The sequence below is a fragment of the Saimiri boliviensis genome, chromosome 9 (genome assembly GCF_048565385.1).
Source record: "Saimiri boliviensis isolate mSaiBol1 chromosome 9, mSaiBol1.pri, whole genome shotgun sequence".
Classification (NCBI taxonomy): domain Eukaryota; kingdom Metazoa; phylum Chordata; class Mammalia; order Primates; family Cebidae; genus Saimiri; species Saimiri boliviensis.
In genome coordinates this window covers 55,246,386-55,264,395 of record NC_133457.1, presented here as the reverse complement: position 1 = coordinate 55,264,395, position 18,010 = coordinate 55,246,386, and the positions used below count along the sequence as shown (strand labels likewise).

The window sequence follows — 18,010 nt, the reverse complement described above, 5'->3', positions numbered from 1 at the left end:
CGCCTGGACTGTAGTAGCTGGAACTACAGGCATACACCACCGTGTCTGGCTAATTTTTTTGTATTTTCTGTAGAAATGGGGTTTCACCCTTTTGCCCAGGATGGTCTTAAACTCCTAGGCTCAAGCGATCCACCCACCTAGGACTCCCAAAGTGCTGGGATTACAGGTGTGAGCCACCCTGCCAGGCCCCTTGGATCTGCTGTGACAGATAACATTCAAGTGCAGAAAACAGCTTATCAGGACCAGTCAGGTCTGCAAAGTAGAAGCTGAGCCTGGGAAAGCACAGAAGAAAGGAGAGGAATGTAGAGAGAGAGACTGCGCCAGTGGCCAGAGAAGGGAATTGAGTGTGTTTTATGAAGCAGAAGACTTCTCTCCACAAGAAGTGGGGCTGGGAGAAGCTGCTATGTTAAATGGTATAAATTTGTCTTCATTGCACCTTTTAGTAAAACATCCAGTGAAAACTGCCCTAACTCTACAAACTTTTTTTTTTTTTTTTTTTTTGAGACAGAGTTTTGCTCTTGTTACCCAGGCTGGAGTGCAATGGCGCGATCTCGGCTCATCGCAACCTCCGCCTCCTGGATTCAGGCAATTCTCCTGCCTCAGCCTCCTGAGTAGCTGGGATTACAGGCACGTGCCACCATGCCCAGCTAATTTTTTTGTATTTTTAGTAGAGACGGGGTTTCACTATGTTGACCGGGATGGTCTCGATCTCTTGACTTCGTGATCCACCCGCCTCGGCCTCCCAAAGTGCTGGGATTACAGGCTTGAGCCACCGCGCCTGGCCTCTACAAACTTTTGGAGATGATTTGTTTGTTTTTAATGCTCTGCTGGGCCAAGTATGGCCTCAGAGTTGCCAAAGTACCTGATTTAATGAATCTCTCATCTCCTTGACTAAAGAATAGATATTAGGCCAGGTGCAGTGGCTCATGCCTCTAATCCCAGCACTTTGGGAGGCCGAGGCAGGTGAATCACCTGAGGTCAAGAGTTAGAAACCAGCCAGGCCAATCTGGTAAAACCCTGTCCCTACTAAAAATACAAAAAATTAGCCAGGTGTGGTGACAGGCGCCTGTAAGCCCAGCTACTCCAGAGGCTGAGGCAGGAGAAACGCTTGAACCCAGGAAGCAGAGGTTACAGTGAGCTGAGATTGCACCATTGCACTCCAGCCTGGGCAACAAGAATGAAACTCTGTCTCAGAAAAAAAAAAAAAAAGATACTAACGCCTGTCTGAGCAGTCCCTGCCCAAAGTCTAAGCAGGAAATTTAAAAAGCCAGAAGGACACAGCAAGCAGGTGGGCAAAGAGGAAGCAGAGAAGTGGCCATGCTGCATAGTTCAGTTTGCTTAAAATGAGGAGCAGAGTAATCCCTAATTCTCCAAACCAACAATTTCCAAGAACTTAATACTTGGTACCTTGGGTTTAGAATTCAAAACCCAAAATAAGTTTCCTTACCTCTCAGAACAGTTTCTCCTTCCAAGACTGATTAAAAATAAATGGAAAAGAAAGATGACATTGGTGGCTTTTTTTCTTTCTTTTTTTTTTTAGATTGAGTTTCGCTCTTGTTACCCAGGCTGGAGTGCAATGGCGCGATCTCGGCTCACTGCAACCTCCACCTCCTGGGTTCAGTCAATTCTCCTGCCTCAGCCTCCTGAGTAGCTGGGATTATAGGCACGCGCCACCATGCCCAGCTGATTTTTTGTATTTTTAGTAGAGACAGGGTTTCACCATGTTGACCAGGATGGTCTCGATCTCTTGACCTCGTGATCCACCCGCCTCAGCCTCCCAAAGTGCTGGGATTACAGGCGTGAGCCACCGCGCCGCGCCCTTTTTTTCTTTTTAAACAGGTCTCTCTCTGTCACTCAGGCTGGAGTGCAGTGGTGCAATCATACCTCACTACAGCCTCAAACCCCTGGGCTTAAGTGATCCTCCTGCCTCAGTCTCCCAAGTAGCTAGGACTATAGGTGCATGACACCACACCTGACTATTAAATTTTTTTTTTTGGTAAGGCCAGGCGTGGTGGCTCACACATGTAAGCCCAGCACTTTGTGAGGCCAAGTTGGGCAGATCACCTGAGGTCAAGAGTTTGAGACCAGCCTGGCCAACATGTGAAATCCTGTCTTTACTAAAACTACAAAAAATTAGCTGGGCATGGTGGCACACACCTAGCTACTCTGGAGACTGAGGCAAGAGAATCGCTTTAGCTTGGGAGGTATAGGTTGCAATGAGCTGAGGCTGAGCCACTGCACTTCAGCCTGGGTGACAGAGTGAGACTCTGTCTCAAAAAAAATTTTTTTTTTGGTAGTGACTGGGATCTTGCTATGTTGCCCAGGCTGGTCTCAAACTCCTTGTCTCAAGTCATCCTCCTGCCTCACTCAGCCTCCCAAAATGCCAGGATTACAGATGTGAGCCTGGCCCAGGTTAGTGGCTTTTAAAGTTGATGTTTATTATTCCCTCTGCTCTTTACCCATCTTTACTGGGGAAAACAGGGTGGAGTTTGGGTGGGGCAGGGGAGGACATGATGCAGTTTCTGCTGCTTCTCAGTTTTCCCACTGTTGTGAGAGAAGGCCACCCTTACCCAGAATGGGGGATTGGAGCTATTGGAGACAGTTCTGGCTCTGCTCTTGATGAGGGAAAAACAAGGCACTGCTCACAAAACCCTGAGGTGGCAAGTGTTCCCGAGGCTACTCCATCTCATGGCAGCCTGCTTCAAGGAATTGTCCACTCAATTAGCTGTCAGATGCTCTGCATGAGATGGAGCTTAATTTCCATCACCCCTCACTTCTCTATGCTTGGCATTCCCTGCCCTTAGAGATTATTCTTACTTTTAAAAAGCTTAAAACAATCCTAAAATGTATGTAGAACTACAAAAGACCCCAATAGCCAAAGCTATCCTGAGCAAAAAGAACAAAACTAGAGGAATCACATTACCTGACTTCACATTATACTACAGATATTGTAACCAAAACAGCATGATACTGGTATAAAAACAGACACATAGACCAGTGGAACAGCATAGAGAACCCAGAAATAAATCCATACGTCTACAGTGAGCTAATTTTCTACAGAGATGTCAGGAACATACTCTGGGGAAAAGACAGTCTTCAATAAATGATACTGGAAAAACTGGATATCCACATGCAGAAGAATAAAACTCAACCTCTATCTCTCACCAAATACAAAAATAAAATCAAAATAAATTAAAGACTTAAGTCTAAGACTTCAAACTATAAACCTACTGAAAGAAAACACTGGGAAACTCTCTAGGTCATTTGTCTGGGGAAAGACTTACCAAGTAATACCCCCAAAGCACAGGCAACCAAAGCAAAAAGATGAACAAATAGGATCCCATCAAGCCGAGAAGCTTCTGCACAGCCAAGGAAACAATCAGCAAGGTGAAGAGACAACCTAGAAAATGGGAGAAAATATTTGCAAATTATCCACCTGACAAGAGATGAAAAACCAGAATATATAAGGAGCTCAAAAAACTCAATAGAAAAAAATCTAATAATCTAGTGCAAAAATGGTCAAAAGGTCTGAATAAGACATTTCTAAAAAGAAAACATACAAATGGCAAACAGGTATATAAAGGGATGCTTAATATCAGTGATCACTGGAGAAATGCAAATTAAAAACTACAGAGAGATATCATCTCACCTCAGTAAAAATGGCTTTTATCCAAAAGACAGGCAATAAAAAATGCTGGCAAGGATGTGGAGAAAAGGGAACCTTTGTACACTCTTGGTGGGGGTGTAAATTAGTACAACCACCATGGAGAAAAGAATAGGGGTTTCTCAAAAAACTAAAGGCAGAACTACTCTGTGATCCAGCAATTCCACAACTGGATATTTGCCCAGAGGAAATGAAATCAGTATGTTGGAGAGATAGCTACACTCCCATGTTTACTGTAGCACTATTCACAATAGCCAAGGTTTGGAAGCAACTGAAGTGCCCATCGGCAAACAAATGGATAAAGAAAACGTTGTACATATATACAACGGAGTACCATTCAGTCATGAAAAAGAATGAGATCCTGTCACTTACAACAACGTGAATGGAGCTGCAAGACATTATGTTAAGTGAAATAAGCTAGACACAGAAAGAAGAACTTTGCCTGTTCTCACTCATTTGCAGGATCTAAAAATTAAAACAATGAATTCATGGAGATAGAGAACAGAATGACGGACACCAGAGGCTAGGGAGGGCAGTGGAGGTGGTGGTGGGGTGCTGGTAGGAGTGGAAATGGTTAATGAGTACAAAAATATAGTCAGATAGAATGAATAAGATCTAGTATTTGATAGCACAACAGAGTGACTACAGTCAACAATAATTTATTGCACCTTTTAAAATAACTAAAAGAGTATAATTATAATGTTTGTAACATAAAGAAATGACAAATGCTTGAGGTGATGGATACCCCATTTACTCTGGTGTGAGTAATATCCATCCATCCTGTATCAAAATATTTCATGTAGCCCATAAATATATATGCCTATTTTGTACCCACAAAAATTAAAAATAAAAAAATTAAATTGGCTGGGTGCAGTGGCTCATGCCTGTAATCCCAGCACTTTGAGAGGCCGAGGTGGGTGGATCATCCAAGGTTAGGAGTTCAAGACCAGCCTGGCCAACATGGCAAAACCCTGTCTCTACTAAAAATACAAAAATTAGCTGGGCATTGTGGTGTGCACCTGTAATTCTAGCTACTTGGGAGGCTGAGGCAGGAGAATCACTTGAACCTGGGTGGTGGAGGTTGCAGCGAGCCAAGATCACACCACTGCACTCCAGCCTGTGTGAAAGAGTGAGACTCTGCCTCAAAAAAAAAAAAAGAAGAAGAAGAAGAACAACAACAACAACAAAAGAAAAGAAAAGAAAGCCAAACAAAAAAACCTGAATAGACAAAAAACTCAAAGTCAGTGTTTGTTCTTTGTAATGAACTACCTGGCCCCCATACATGTCCTGGGTCCATCCCCTACTCAGTTTTCACTTTTTTTTTTTTTTGAGACAGCGTTGCTCTTGTTACCCAGGCTGGAGTGCAATGGCGCGATCTCGGCTCACCGCAACCTCCGCCTCCTGGGTTCAAGCAATTCTCCTGCCTCAGCCTCCTGAGTAGCTGGGACTACAGGCACGTGCCACCATGCCCAGCTAATTTTTTGTATTTTTAGTAGAGACGGGGTTTCACCACGTTGACCAGGATGGTCTCGATCTCTCGACCTCGTGATCCACCCGCCTCGGCCTCCCAAAGTGCTGGGATTACAGGCTTGAGCCACCGCGCCCGGCCTAGTTTTCACTTTTTTAAAAAATTGTACTTTGGGCTCTGGGGTACATGTGCACATCCTGCATCCTGCAGGCTTGTTGCATAGGTATATATATGCCATGGTAGTTTTCTGTCTCCATCCCCCCCGCCCCGGTCTTCACTTTAAAAGGATTTGCTGTGGACTGCAGCTACATAACCTTCTCAATGCAGAAAACTGAATGTACCTGATAATGCAAATCACAATATTAGTCTGTAACACAAAACCCCATTCACTGTTATAGACAGCTCAAGAAAAGGAAAACCTCATGAATCCAGAAACAAAGTCACCTGCCCTAACCATTCCTATCCCATCCAACAACTATCAACCCTGTAGATGTTACACTCAAAAAAACAAAACAACAACAATGAAACAACAACAACAACAACAACAAAAAGCAGGGCTAGTGTGGTGGCTCACCCCTGTAATCCCAGCACTTTGGGAGGTCTAGGCTGGTAGATCACTCGAGGTCAGGAGTTAGAGACTAGCCTGGGCAACATGGTGTAATGCTGTCTGTACTAAAAACACAAAAATTAGCCAGGCATGATGGTGCATGCCTGTACTCCCAGCTACTTGGGAGGCTGGGGTATGAGAATTCCTTGAACCCAGGAGGCAGAGGTTGCAGTGAGCTGAGATTGCACCACTGCACTCCAGCCTGAGTGACATCACGAGACCCTGCCTCAAAAATAAAATAAAATAAGGATTTTAGCAGTTGGACTTCATTCTGTGTCCTCTAAAGAGGACCTGATAGAAAAGAGGTTATTCAGACAGGCCATTTCCAATCCTGTCCATTCTTCAGAAACACTAAGGGTTCAAGAGAACTAAATAAAAATTCTATTTCAGGCCCAAACCAGTCCTCACATGACCCAGACAAACTTCACTTTTGTTTGTTTATTTATTTGGCTTAAGGAACTGCAGGAAGTCTTATACTTCCTACTTTTTGGAAAAATAAATGGCATAATTCTAAACTAAGTTTCACTTGCATTACAGATTTAAATGTCAAAAAAACCAAATCATAGAAGACAAAGGGAAGAAAATAGAAGCAAATATTAATCAAATTTCAGAACAAGGAATATATTTGCAAGCTTTGAAGCGAAAACCAAAAAGGAAGAAACCACGAAAGAAAAAAGACTGACAAATTTGGGTACATACAAATTTAAAACTTCTTCATACAGCAAAAAACAATGAAAATAAAATAACCAAAATGAAAAAGCAAGGAGACCAGAATGAGGGTGGTAAGGGGTAGATGCAATGCCGCTGTTACCACAGGCAGAAAACTAACATCTTTGTTACATAAAGAACTGATAAAAATTGGTTTAAGAAATTAAGGCTTGAGTAAGTAAGCCAACCTCTGTGCTCACAAATCACACAAGTGGAAACATTGTTATAAACAAACGTGGCAACAGATTAAAGCCTGCTATAATCACATAAATACAAATTAAAGAAAAAATATGATGTTTGCTTATCAGAATGGCAACATCCAAAATAATCACTCCCAATCTTGGTGACAGCACAAGGAACAGATATGATAGACTGCTTATTCGCCATGCAAATAAATCTTGGAAAGCACTCTGCCAACTTGATTAAGCCATACAAACATTTTTATACTTTGAGCCAGTTATTCCACATCTGGGAATTTATCCTAGGGAAATAATCTAAAAGAAGGAAGAAACTCTTCTTGTTGATGTCACTGAGTATTACTGATAGCTCAGAGAGTTTCTAATGGTCTGGCTGTAGGTCTGCAATGCTTCTAGCAGGTTTGGGATCAGGGAGTGGAGAGGGAGGCAAAATTGGTGCCTGCCTTGCCCAGGAAACCATCCTGCCGTTTGGCCTGGTTCAGGTGCTTGGAGCTGGCTCATATTTGATCTCTTCGTCTTGTGTAAGCCAGGGCTGATTTGAGTTCTGCAAACTCTGGGAGGTGGAATGGGTGAAGAGATAGTAATCTATCTCTGAATAGACCCCATACCTTTGGGGAAGGTATGACTCCCCTCTCCATCCCCACAATTGTGGCTAGGAAGAGACGTGAATTTTTTACAGAATAACTATATGCCCTCTGCCTCTCCTAGGCCTCTGGAAACTGTGTGGAGCCATGTGACTGATTCTGGTCAATGAACTGTGAGTAAAAGTGACAGCCTTCACTTCTGGCCTGAGGCCTTTAAGCACACAGTGTGTGTCCCTTCATTTCTCTCTTTTCCTGTTCTGAAGAGCTGACCAGATGATACAACCACACTTCAGAAAAGCCTCCATCAACCCGGATCTCTGAGCCACTGAATTGCAGAGCCCCTCTCAATTCATTTTTGAAATGTAGCATGAGCAAGAAGTAAAGTTCTACTTTATGTGACAGATTTTGGGGCTGTCTGCTACCAAAGCAAAGCCTATCCTCTCTTCTCCTGGAGGAGGGCAGAATTAAATAGGAGGAGGGCCTATCTCCTGGAGGATAGGCTTTGCTTTGGTAGCAGACAGCCCCAAATCTGTCACATAGAGTAGAACTTTACTTTCTTCTCATGGTGGCTGGATCGAGTGGACGAGGGAGAGAAGGAGAGGAGAGCCTAGAGGCCCTGAGGAAGGCAGATCTCTGTAAGGACTCTGGCTTTGTCAGCACTTTGAGCAAAGACAGGAAGCTACTGGCAGATTTTGAGCAGAAGAATGATATGAGCTAATCCGTATTTTATTTATTTATTGAGACTCAGTTTTGCTCTATTGCCCAGGCTGGAGTGCACTGGCGTGATCTCAGCTCACTGCAATCTCTGTCTCCTGGGTTCAAGTGATTCTCCTACCTCAGCCTCTCAAGTAGCTGGAATTACAGGTGTCCGCCACCACATCTGGCTAATTTTTGTGTTTTTAGTAGAGATGGGGTTTCACTATGTTGGCAAGGCTGGTCTTGAACTCCTGACCTCGGGTGATCTACCCGCCTTGGCCTCCCAAAGTGCTGGGATTACAGGTGCGAGCCACTGCGCCCGACCTGATTTGTATTTTAAAAGGATGACTCTGGTTGCTGAAGAACAGGGTTACCAGAGTCAGCAAATAAAACTACATGGTGTCGAGGTGAATTTCAGATAAATGCATACTTTTTTTTTAGTATAAGTATAGCCCTTGAAATATATGTGACATATTTATGCTCAAAAGGAGAAATATTGAGGGCATAAAGGTGAAAGCAGGAAGATCAGCTGGGGGCATTGCAATAAACCAGGTGAGAGATACAGACAGTTCAGACCTGGGAGGTAGACGGCAGGTGGCAAGAAGTGGTTGAATTTTGGATATAGGAGATCAAGAGTGTAATCTCTCTCTCCTGTCTCTCTCTCTCTCTGTCTCTCTCTCTCTCTCCCCCTCTCTCTCTCTCTGTCAAGTATTTTGTGTGAGACCGTTTGATTCATCTTACCACCAAAAATACAGGAAAACAGTGGTGGTCAATGGGGAGGATGTGGGTGTGGGCCCTCTGGCATATGAGAAGGATGTGGGTTACGCCGCAAGTTTCATATCATGTTAGAGAATCTGTGAGAATAGAATTAGTCACTCGAAGGTAGAAGAAAGCCCAAAGTCAGGTGACAGCCCAGACAGAGCTCCTCTCCTACTCACTCAGGGTCATGGGGATCAGCCCCTGGGAGGTAGCGGCAAAAACTCTGGCTGTGACACTTTCTTTTTGGTGTTCTTGTCTTTAGCTGGGTGCCAACAGACATCTCCTTGCTGGAGGAAGAGTAAGAAAAAGCCTGTTGAGAGAATGGTGACTGGTGACTGGATCTTTGCATTTAAACCTCTTTTGTTCTAAGCCAATGTGCTGAAAATTCTTAGAGGGCAGAATCAACATCTTACAGGTTGCTGGAGTCTAAGGGAGCTCTTATAGGAATGTGCTAAGTGCCAGCAGGTGTGCTGCTCACAAGCCAAATGCAGACATTATCACCCCTTTTTCAAGGATGAGAGATTGATGCAGAAAGTTCTCAGGGTTACTCTGGAGAACTTGTTTGAATTCCCATCATTATCACTTGTCTAAGTCAAACAAACATCCCTTTAGTGATAAAGACCTGAGAACCTGAAAGAAGATAAGAAAGCTGTATAGTTTTTATTCTATGAAGAGTTTAAGATCAAGTGTTTGGTCAAAAGAGATCCACTGAAACATAATCCTTACCAGCTGGTTTCCCTCCCTGCATGCCCCCTGCCTCATCCATCCAACTGTTTAGCAAAAATGTATTGAGCACCTTTTAAATAGCAGGTTCTACATTAGGCCTATACACTAGTGACCAAAAGATGAACTGTGAAGTCGAGGTTGGAAGAAAGAATAAACCAGGTTAAGGGTGAGGGATGAGGAAGATGTTCCAGAAGGAAAGCTTGTGCAAATGTCCGGTGGCAGGAGGGATGGTAGATGATGCCAGGGGATGAGTGGGGAACAGAAGAGACACAGGCAGATGCAAGAAAGCTATGTGAGAGTGTCTGGCAGCTCATATTAAGGATTTTAATTTTCATCCCATGTGCAAGGGGATGCTATGGAAATACTTTAAGTAATACAAATGACAGGATCAGATATACATTTTGAAAAGATAAAATCCAAATGTCTTATATAAAAAATCCTAATGATTCCATCAAAAAACTGTTAGAAATAATAACTAAGTTCAGTAAAGTTGCAGGATATAAAAGCAACATATGAAAACAGTAGTATTTTAATACACTAACAACAAACTATTCAAAAAAAATTAAGAAAACAATCTCATTTACAATAGACACAAAAATATTTAGAAATCAATTTAAACAAGGAGATAAAACACTTGTACATTGAAAACTGTAAAACAATGAACGAAATTGAAGGCCCAAATAAATGGAAAGATACCTTGTGTTCATGGATTGGAAGAATTAATATTGTTAAAATGTCCAAAACGATCTACAGATTCAATGCAATCCCTACAAAAATTCCAATGACATTTTTCACAGAACTAGAAAAAAAAATTTCTAAAATTTGTGTAGAACCACAAAAGACTCCAAATAGCCAAAGCAATCTTGAGCTAAAAGAACAAGGTTGGAAGCATTACGGTATCTGACTTCAAAATATTCTATAAAGCTATAGTAATCAAAACAGCATGGTACTGGCATGCAAACAGACACATAGACCAATGGAACAGATTAGAGAGCTCAAAAACAAATCTACACATTTATGATCAATTGATTTTTGACAAAGATCAAATAATGAGGAAAGGACAGTCTTTTTAGTAAATAGTGCTGGGGCAACTGCGTATCCACAAGGAGAAGAATGCAATTAGACTCTTATCTCACACCATATGCAAAAATCAACTCAAAATGGATTAAAGATTTAAATGTAAGACCTGAAACAGTAAAACTACTGAAGAAAACATAGAGTAGGAGATTTATGATGCTGGACTGGGCAATAAGTTTTTGGATATAACTCCAAAGCATAGGTAACAACAGCAAGAATAGACACATGGGAATACATCAAACTAAAAAGCCTCTGCACAACCAAGTAAACAGCCAGCAGAGTGAAGACACAATCTACAGAATTGGAGACAATATTTGCAAACCATACATCTAATAAGAGGTTAGTATTCAAAATATATAAGGAACTCAAATAACTCAGTGAGAAAACAAACAAGCAAAGAATTTGAATAGACATTTCTCAAAAGAAGACATACAAATGGGCAACATGCTTATGAAAAAAGGTGCTCAACATCACTAATCATCAGAGAAATGCAAATTAAAACCACGAAGAGATATCACTGGCTATGATCAAAAGGACAATTATCTTGGGGAGGATGTAGAGTAAAGCGAACACTTGTTCATGGATGGTGGGAATGTAAATTAGTGTAGCCATTATGGAAAACAGTATGGAGGTTCCTCACGTCTTCCAAATATAACTACTATCTGATCCAGCAATCCCACTACTGGGTATATATTCAAAGGAAATAAATCAGTATGCTGGAGAGATATCTGTACTCCCACATTTATTGCAGCACTATTCACAACAGGGAAAATTTGGAAGCAATCTAAGTGTCCATCAATAGATGAATGGATAAAGAAAAAGTTATAGGTATATATGTGTATGTATATATGTCCCAAAAAATTATAACCAAATGAAAATAGAAAAATTACCTTGCTAATAAGCAATTTAAAAAAATAAAAACAAAAACAGAAAGCCCAAGTGTCTATCACTAGCGGACTGGTTAGACCAATTAGACTATACCCATATGGGGAATACCAGGTATCTGTTCAAAAGAACAAATATAATGTAATAGCATGATCTCTAAGAAATACTGTTTTAAAAAATATAAGGTACAGAACAATGTGTACTATATACTATCATTTGTACAGGAAATGCATGTATATAAATACCCAATTCTCATTATTTGCAGTAGTTACAGGCTAAGAGCTGCTCAGAACACTGAATTAGTGAATACTGAAACATCTTCTCCTGAGAGAAATACAGGGTTACGTTTCTATGACCCTCTGGTCACAACACTTTTGTAAACCCATCAATACATCACCATGTTTAATGTGTGTATTATTGATCCAATACATTTAATATATGTTATTCACTTAATAAATATTAAATCATATTGTTGATTCATTGACAATATGTTTGAACTCATTGCCAACACTGAACTCATGGCCAACAGCACCATAACTCATACCTGAATGAAGCTCATCTAACACATACATTTTCTCCTAAGGCATATCACAGCTTTCTTGTGCTTAGGAATGCTAGACAACATTTCAGCACTATGCTTGGGGATGATTTTAAACAGAAAAGTAATCAACTAAAAGTACAAAAATGTGAAAAATGTGGTGCTAAACAGAGCACAGAAAGGATAGTAGTTTATAGTATGAAAGCCGAACAAAGAAAGCAGAGCATTGCCTGATTCGACTTCAGTTGGTACCATGTATATTGGGTGGCTCAAATTTTTTTCCATCTCTACACATGTCTGCAAATGGCAGTAAGTACTGGTTTTGGGGTTACAAAAGTTTAGAGATTAAGCGAATTTGCAAATGCAGAATCTGCGAATAACGAAGATTAACTCTTTTTTTCTTGGAAGTAATCTCAAAGTTAAACATAACTTGCAAAAATAAAAGTAGTTCGGCCGGGCGCGGTGGCTAACGCCTGTAATCCCAGCACTTCGGGAGGCCGAGGCGGGTGGATCACGAGGTCAAGAGATCGAGAGTAGCCTGGTCAACATGGTGAAACCCCGTCTCTACTAAAAATACAAAAAATTAGCTGGGCATGGTGGTGCGTACCTGTAATCCCAGCTACTCAGGAGGCTGAGGCAGGAGAATTGCCTGAACCCAGGAGGCGGAGGTTGCAGTGAGCCGAGATCGCGCCATTGCACTCCAAGCCTGGGTAAGAAGAGCGAAACTCCGTCTCAAAAAAAAATAATAATAAATAGCTAGCCGGGCGCGGTGGCTCAAGCCTGTAATCCCAGCACTTTGGGAGGCTGAGGTGGGTGGATCATGAGGTCGAGAGATCGAGACCATCCTGGTCAACATGGTGAAACCCCGTCTCTACTAAAAATACAAAAAAATTAGCTGGGCATGGTGGCACGTGCCTGTAATCCCAGCTACTCAGGAGGCTGAGGCAGGAGAATTGCCTGAACCCAGGAGGCGGAGGTTGCGGTGAGCCGAGATCGCGCCATTGCACTCCAGCCTGGGTAACAAGAACGAAAACTCCGCCTCAAAAAATAATAATAATAATAATAATAATAATAAATAAAAATAAAAAATAAAAAAATAAAAATAAAAGTAGTTCAAGAATACTCATTAAACCCTTTGTCCAGATTCACCTACTGTTAACATTTTGCCCCATTTGCTTTCTCTTTTGTGTCCTTCTTCCTCTTCCAATGTGCATACACACACACACACACACACACACCTTTTTTTCTTGAACTACATAAGGGTAAGTTGTGTACATCAGGGCTCTTTACCACTAAATAAGCCAGTATGTATTTTTTAAAAAAGACAAAAACAAACAAACAAAAAGGATAGTCCTAATACAATCATAGTAGACTTATGAACTTGTGTAAAATTTTATGTACTCCCCCTTCAACTTTGGTAAATTTAACAGGGATGGAATACTTTAATCTACCATTTCCCTTAATTCTAGAACACATCCATAACCTTTCTTGTCTTTCATGATACTGATTACCGATGCTTTCAGATAATACTACTATCCCCGCAACACATGCTTTAAAAAAAGAATATTCCTCATTTTGGGTTTTTCTGATACTTCCTCATGGTTAGATTAAGGTTATCCATTCTCCCCTGGAATACTACATAGGTGTTGATACAAAATCTATTTGCTTTAAAACACATGGAGTATCTATGAAGAAAGAAAGGCAAAGAAACTTGTAACAGGGATTGTCTTTAGGGAAGACAGCTGGGAGCCTGGAGGAGGGAAGAGAGAAGGAGAGCTATTTTTCACTGTGAACTCTTATATATCCATAGAATTATGAACTGCGTATGTATAGTACTTACTCAAAAACAAAATTTTTAAACATTTTGTAGGGTAGGTGAGGCTGCCATTATTGCCCCCGTTTTCTACATGGAGAACAGGCTCCAGGAATAAATGTGAAGCAGAAAGAGCTCCACTCCAGGCCTATGACCCCACGGCCTATGTAATACCTGCTGTCACTCAGACTGCTCCTCTGAAACTGGCTGTGTGCAAGTTGGAGTGAGTGCTCAGAGGAGGGGAGAGTGAAAGTGGGGGTATCAGGGAAGGCTTCCTGGGAGAGGAGAGCCTGAACTAAGTGTAGAAACATGAAAAGTTGGTCATATGTCCAAGGGTTATAGGAGTAGGGATGGTATGAGGGCAGGAACAGGAAGAACGGTATTTCAGATAGAAAGTGCTTTGGATCCAAGGATAGCAGGTGTGCAATGTGCACGCCCATTCAGATCTGCAAAGAAGATTAGGATCTTCTTTCCCAGGCCCACACTATTGTGTAGTGGGGAAGCCAAGGGTTGCCTTGAATAGACATGTCTTTTCTCCTTGCAGTCTTGGAATTGAACTCCCTCATGTGGCTGCTTTCCATAGACTCAGAAAAATTCAGTGTCTCCAAGTGCTGTCTTTCTGAGCTCTGTCTGATCTCCTTTCTTCTCCCCAAGATGCCTTCTGTGTATCTAGGTAAAGGACGGCCCTTACTGTATCCCTGAAGTTGGGTGGTGGTAAAGGGGCCTTCATATACCTGGGTCCTCTGGCCCTTTGCTGTGCTCACGGAAGAGAGGGGCATCTGCTCCTGGCAGCAGACCTGAGAGGTATGACTGTTCCATGAGGCATCCTGGGATACTGCGCTGTCAAGTTGGCTACATCATTTGCATGGCCCTGTGCAAAATAATAAAAATGAAGAATCCTTTGTTCAAAAGGCAAGAAAAAAGTGCCACTGAAGATCCTAAAATATAAAACATTTTCCTTTCTTCTGGTGTTTCTCTCTTCATTCGTTGTGGTTTTCCTTTTTTGTTGTTGAGATGGAGTCTTGCTCTGTCGCCTCCTGGAGGCTGGAGTGCAGTGGCACGATATTGGCTCACTACAACCTCCACCTCCTGGATTCAACTGATTCTCCTGCTTCAGCGTCCCAAGTAGCTGGGATTAGAGGTTCCCACCACCACACCTGGCTAATGTTTGTATTTTTAGAAGATACGGGGTTTCACCATCTTGGCCAGGCTGGTCTTGAACTCCTAACCTCAAGTGATCTGCCTACCTTGGCCTCCCAAAGTACTAGGATTACAGGCATGAGCCACCACACCTGGTCTTTTGTGGTGTTGTCTATTTGTTATTTAATGTCATTTTTTTTTTTTTAAGATGGAACCTCACTCTGTTGCCCAGGCTGGAGTGCAATGGCACAATCTGGGCTCACTGCAACCTCCACCTCCTGGGTTCAAGTGATTCTCCTGCCTCAGCCTCCTGAGTAGCTGGGATTACAGGTGTGTGCCACCATGCCTGGCTAATTTTTGTATTTTTAATAGAGATGGGGTTTCACCATGTTGGTCAGGCTGGTCTCGAACTCCTGACCTCGTGATCTGCCCACCTCAGCCTCCCAAAGTGCTGGGATTACAGGCATGAGCCACTGCGCCTGGCCTATTTAATGCCATTCTAAGTAAAGAAAAATCAAAATTTTATATGATTAGTAGGAATTTTACTAAAACCAAGTGTGGGCCCTTCTGAGCATGGGGCCTATGTAATTGGGCAGGTTTATGAAGCTGGCCCTGTGCGGTGGATCCTCAGCTGGAGCAGCGAGTTGGCACTTCTGGCCATCCCTGGGACTCCGCCACTCCACAGACCCTCTCAGCAACTGAGACAGTTATCCTTTGGTATCTTTCCCTCCAATTAACACCCAATTTGTAGCTGAAGACTACACATCACCACTTCTTTTCCAGCTGGGTATTGTCAGTTGACTAAGTTTTAATCAATGGGGTATAAGTAGATACGTGTGTACAGTTTCTGGGAAGGGTCTTTACTAACAGGTGGAGAGGGGATGACCGCCTCTGCTTACCTCTTCCTGGGGGCTGGATGTGGTGGACATAATGGCAGCACCCCAAGGAGCCAGCCTGGCCCATGTGGACGAGGGTCATACTTAGGAATGGAGGAGAGGAAAGCTCAGACACACAAGGGTCTCTCACACTTTACCAGCCCTGGATGGGCCGCCTCCAGGATTTTACATGAGAAAATAAATCTATGTGCTATGTTCTAAGCCACTATTAAACTGTATGTTTTTAGGCTACTGTGAAACCAAACCTAAACCTATCTGATAAATTACCTTCGTGTCCCTTTGCATAGGACATAGGAAATTCTGGATCCTCTACACCACTTGGAGGCCATGGGGAGCCAGAAATGTCCATAAAAGTGTTACTGAAACACAGCCTTGTGCCTTCATTTAGTATTGTATGTGGCTGCCTTTGAGCTGTAACAGCAGAATTGGGTAGTTGTGAGATATTTACTATTTGGCCCTTTAAGACACAGTTTGCTGGCTCCTGTCTTAGCAGACTTCCCCTTCTAAGAATGCCATTAGCTTCCCCACAACCCATCTAGCCCTGAGGGTCTCATCACCAGCTTCCACAACCTCCATCTCCACACACTTTTTCAATTATTCAGGTTTGACTTTCCCAGGACCATGCTAGCAAGTATTGAACCACTGGCTCCTCTATGAGAGGAAAAACAAAAAGCCCTGATGTATATATTCTGTAAATGTTCTGGGTATGGCTAATTTCAAGCTAACAACAGCATGGTGTTTCGAGCTAACATCACGTTGTTAGCTTGAAATTAACCATAGCAGGAATGACTGGGAAGTGATGAAGACACTCAGCTCTAAGGAGCGGTAAGACACAGCTCCCATACTTCACAAGAGCCAGATCCTTTACATCACGGCCTGAGTTCTTCTCAATTCTGCATTGAATGGAACTTAAAATCGAATCAACCAGGCCTGGATTTTGATGTGCGTATGGATGGTCTCCAACTTACAGCTGTTCTAACTTACCTTTTTTCAACTTTATATGGTGTGAAAGTGATATGTATGCAGTAGAAATCATACTTTGGATTTTAAATTTTGATCTTTTCCAGGGTTAGCAATATGTTGTATAATACTCTCTTGCCAAGCTGGGCAGCTCCCAGTCAGCCATGTGGTCAGGAGAGTAAACAACTGATACTCTACAGTGTTCTGTGTGCCCAACTGCAGGCTAATGTAAGGAATGTGAGCATGTTTAAGGTAGGCCGAGCTACGATGTTCAGTAGGTTCAGTGTATTCAACACTTTCTGACTGACAGTATTTTCAGTTTGGGATAGGTCTATCGGGATGTTAACCCCATTAAAAGCTGAGAAGCATCTATACTAATGGCAGCTAAATGAATTTAGAGAATGTAGCTCCCTGGATGTCAGCACTATTTTTCCCTTTACTTTGTCAATGTTTATAATATTTACATTCTGTTCTGTTCATTTTGTTATGTTTGTCTACAGATTGGTCATGTAAATGACATTATTGTAACCTGCAGTTATGATGTTATATTGTATAATTATTTGCTGCAGCTCTGAAGAAGAAAATGATCTTCCGTTATTAAGTATCTGCAGGCCAAAGGAGAATGTCCCATATATCAAAATGTAAACAAATAAACTAGCTCATTTTGTTCGAGGTTTATATTTCTTCTCACACTCAAATTGTATTTTTCCTTTTTTTAAAATTTTTTTTTTTTTATTTTTTGAGACAGAGTCTTGCTCTGTTGCCAGGCTGAAGTGTGCAGTGGTGCGATTTCGGCTCACTGCAATCTCCACCTCCCTGATTCAAGCTATTCTTCTGCCTCAGCCTCCCGAGTAGCTCCCACTGCGACCAGCTAATTTTTGTATTTTTAGTAGAGACTGGGCTTCACCGTGTTGGCCAGGATGGTCTTGATCTCCTGACTTGTGATCTCCCTGCCTTGGCCTCCCAAAGTGCTGGGATTACAGGCGTGAGCCACTGCGCCCGGCCAAGATTCTATTTCTTTTTTGTTTGTTTGTTTGTTTGTTTGTTTGTTTTTTGTTTTTGAGACGGAGTTTTGCTCTTGTTACCCAGGCTGGAGTGCAATGGCGCGATCTCGGCTCACCGCAACCTCCGCCTCCTGGATTCAGGCAATTCTCCTGCCTCAGCCTCCTGAGTAGCTGGGATTACAGGCATGCACCACCATGCCCAGCTAATTTTTTTGTATTTTTAGTAGAGATGGGGTTTCACCATGTTGACCAGGATAGTCTCGATCTCTTGACCTTGTGATCCACCCG

The 18,010-nt window shown here is 42.3% G+C and overlaps 1 protein-coding gene across 4 annotated transcripts in view; it reads right to left on the bottom strand.

The window, feature by feature from the left end:
• Positions 1–18,010, bottom strand: part of RYK (receptor like tyrosine kinase) — a 164,118-nt gene that overhangs the window by 134,769 nt on the left and 11,339 nt on the right. For all 4 annotated transcript variants that reach the window (XM_074405903.1, XM_074405904.1, XM_074405906.1 and 1 more), the window contains 3 exons: positions 14,457–14,593; positions 8,863–8,993; positions 3,285–3,400 (listed from right to left, as the gene is read on the bottom strand). In XM_074405903.1, coding sequence (XP_074262004.1) covers positions 3,285–3,400; positions 8,863–8,993; positions 14,457–14,501 — 292 coding nt within the window. In that variant the 5' untranslated portion in view covers positions 14,502–14,593. The remainder of the gene's footprint in view (positions 1–3,284; positions 3,401–8,862; positions 8,994–14,456; positions 14,594–18,010) is intronic.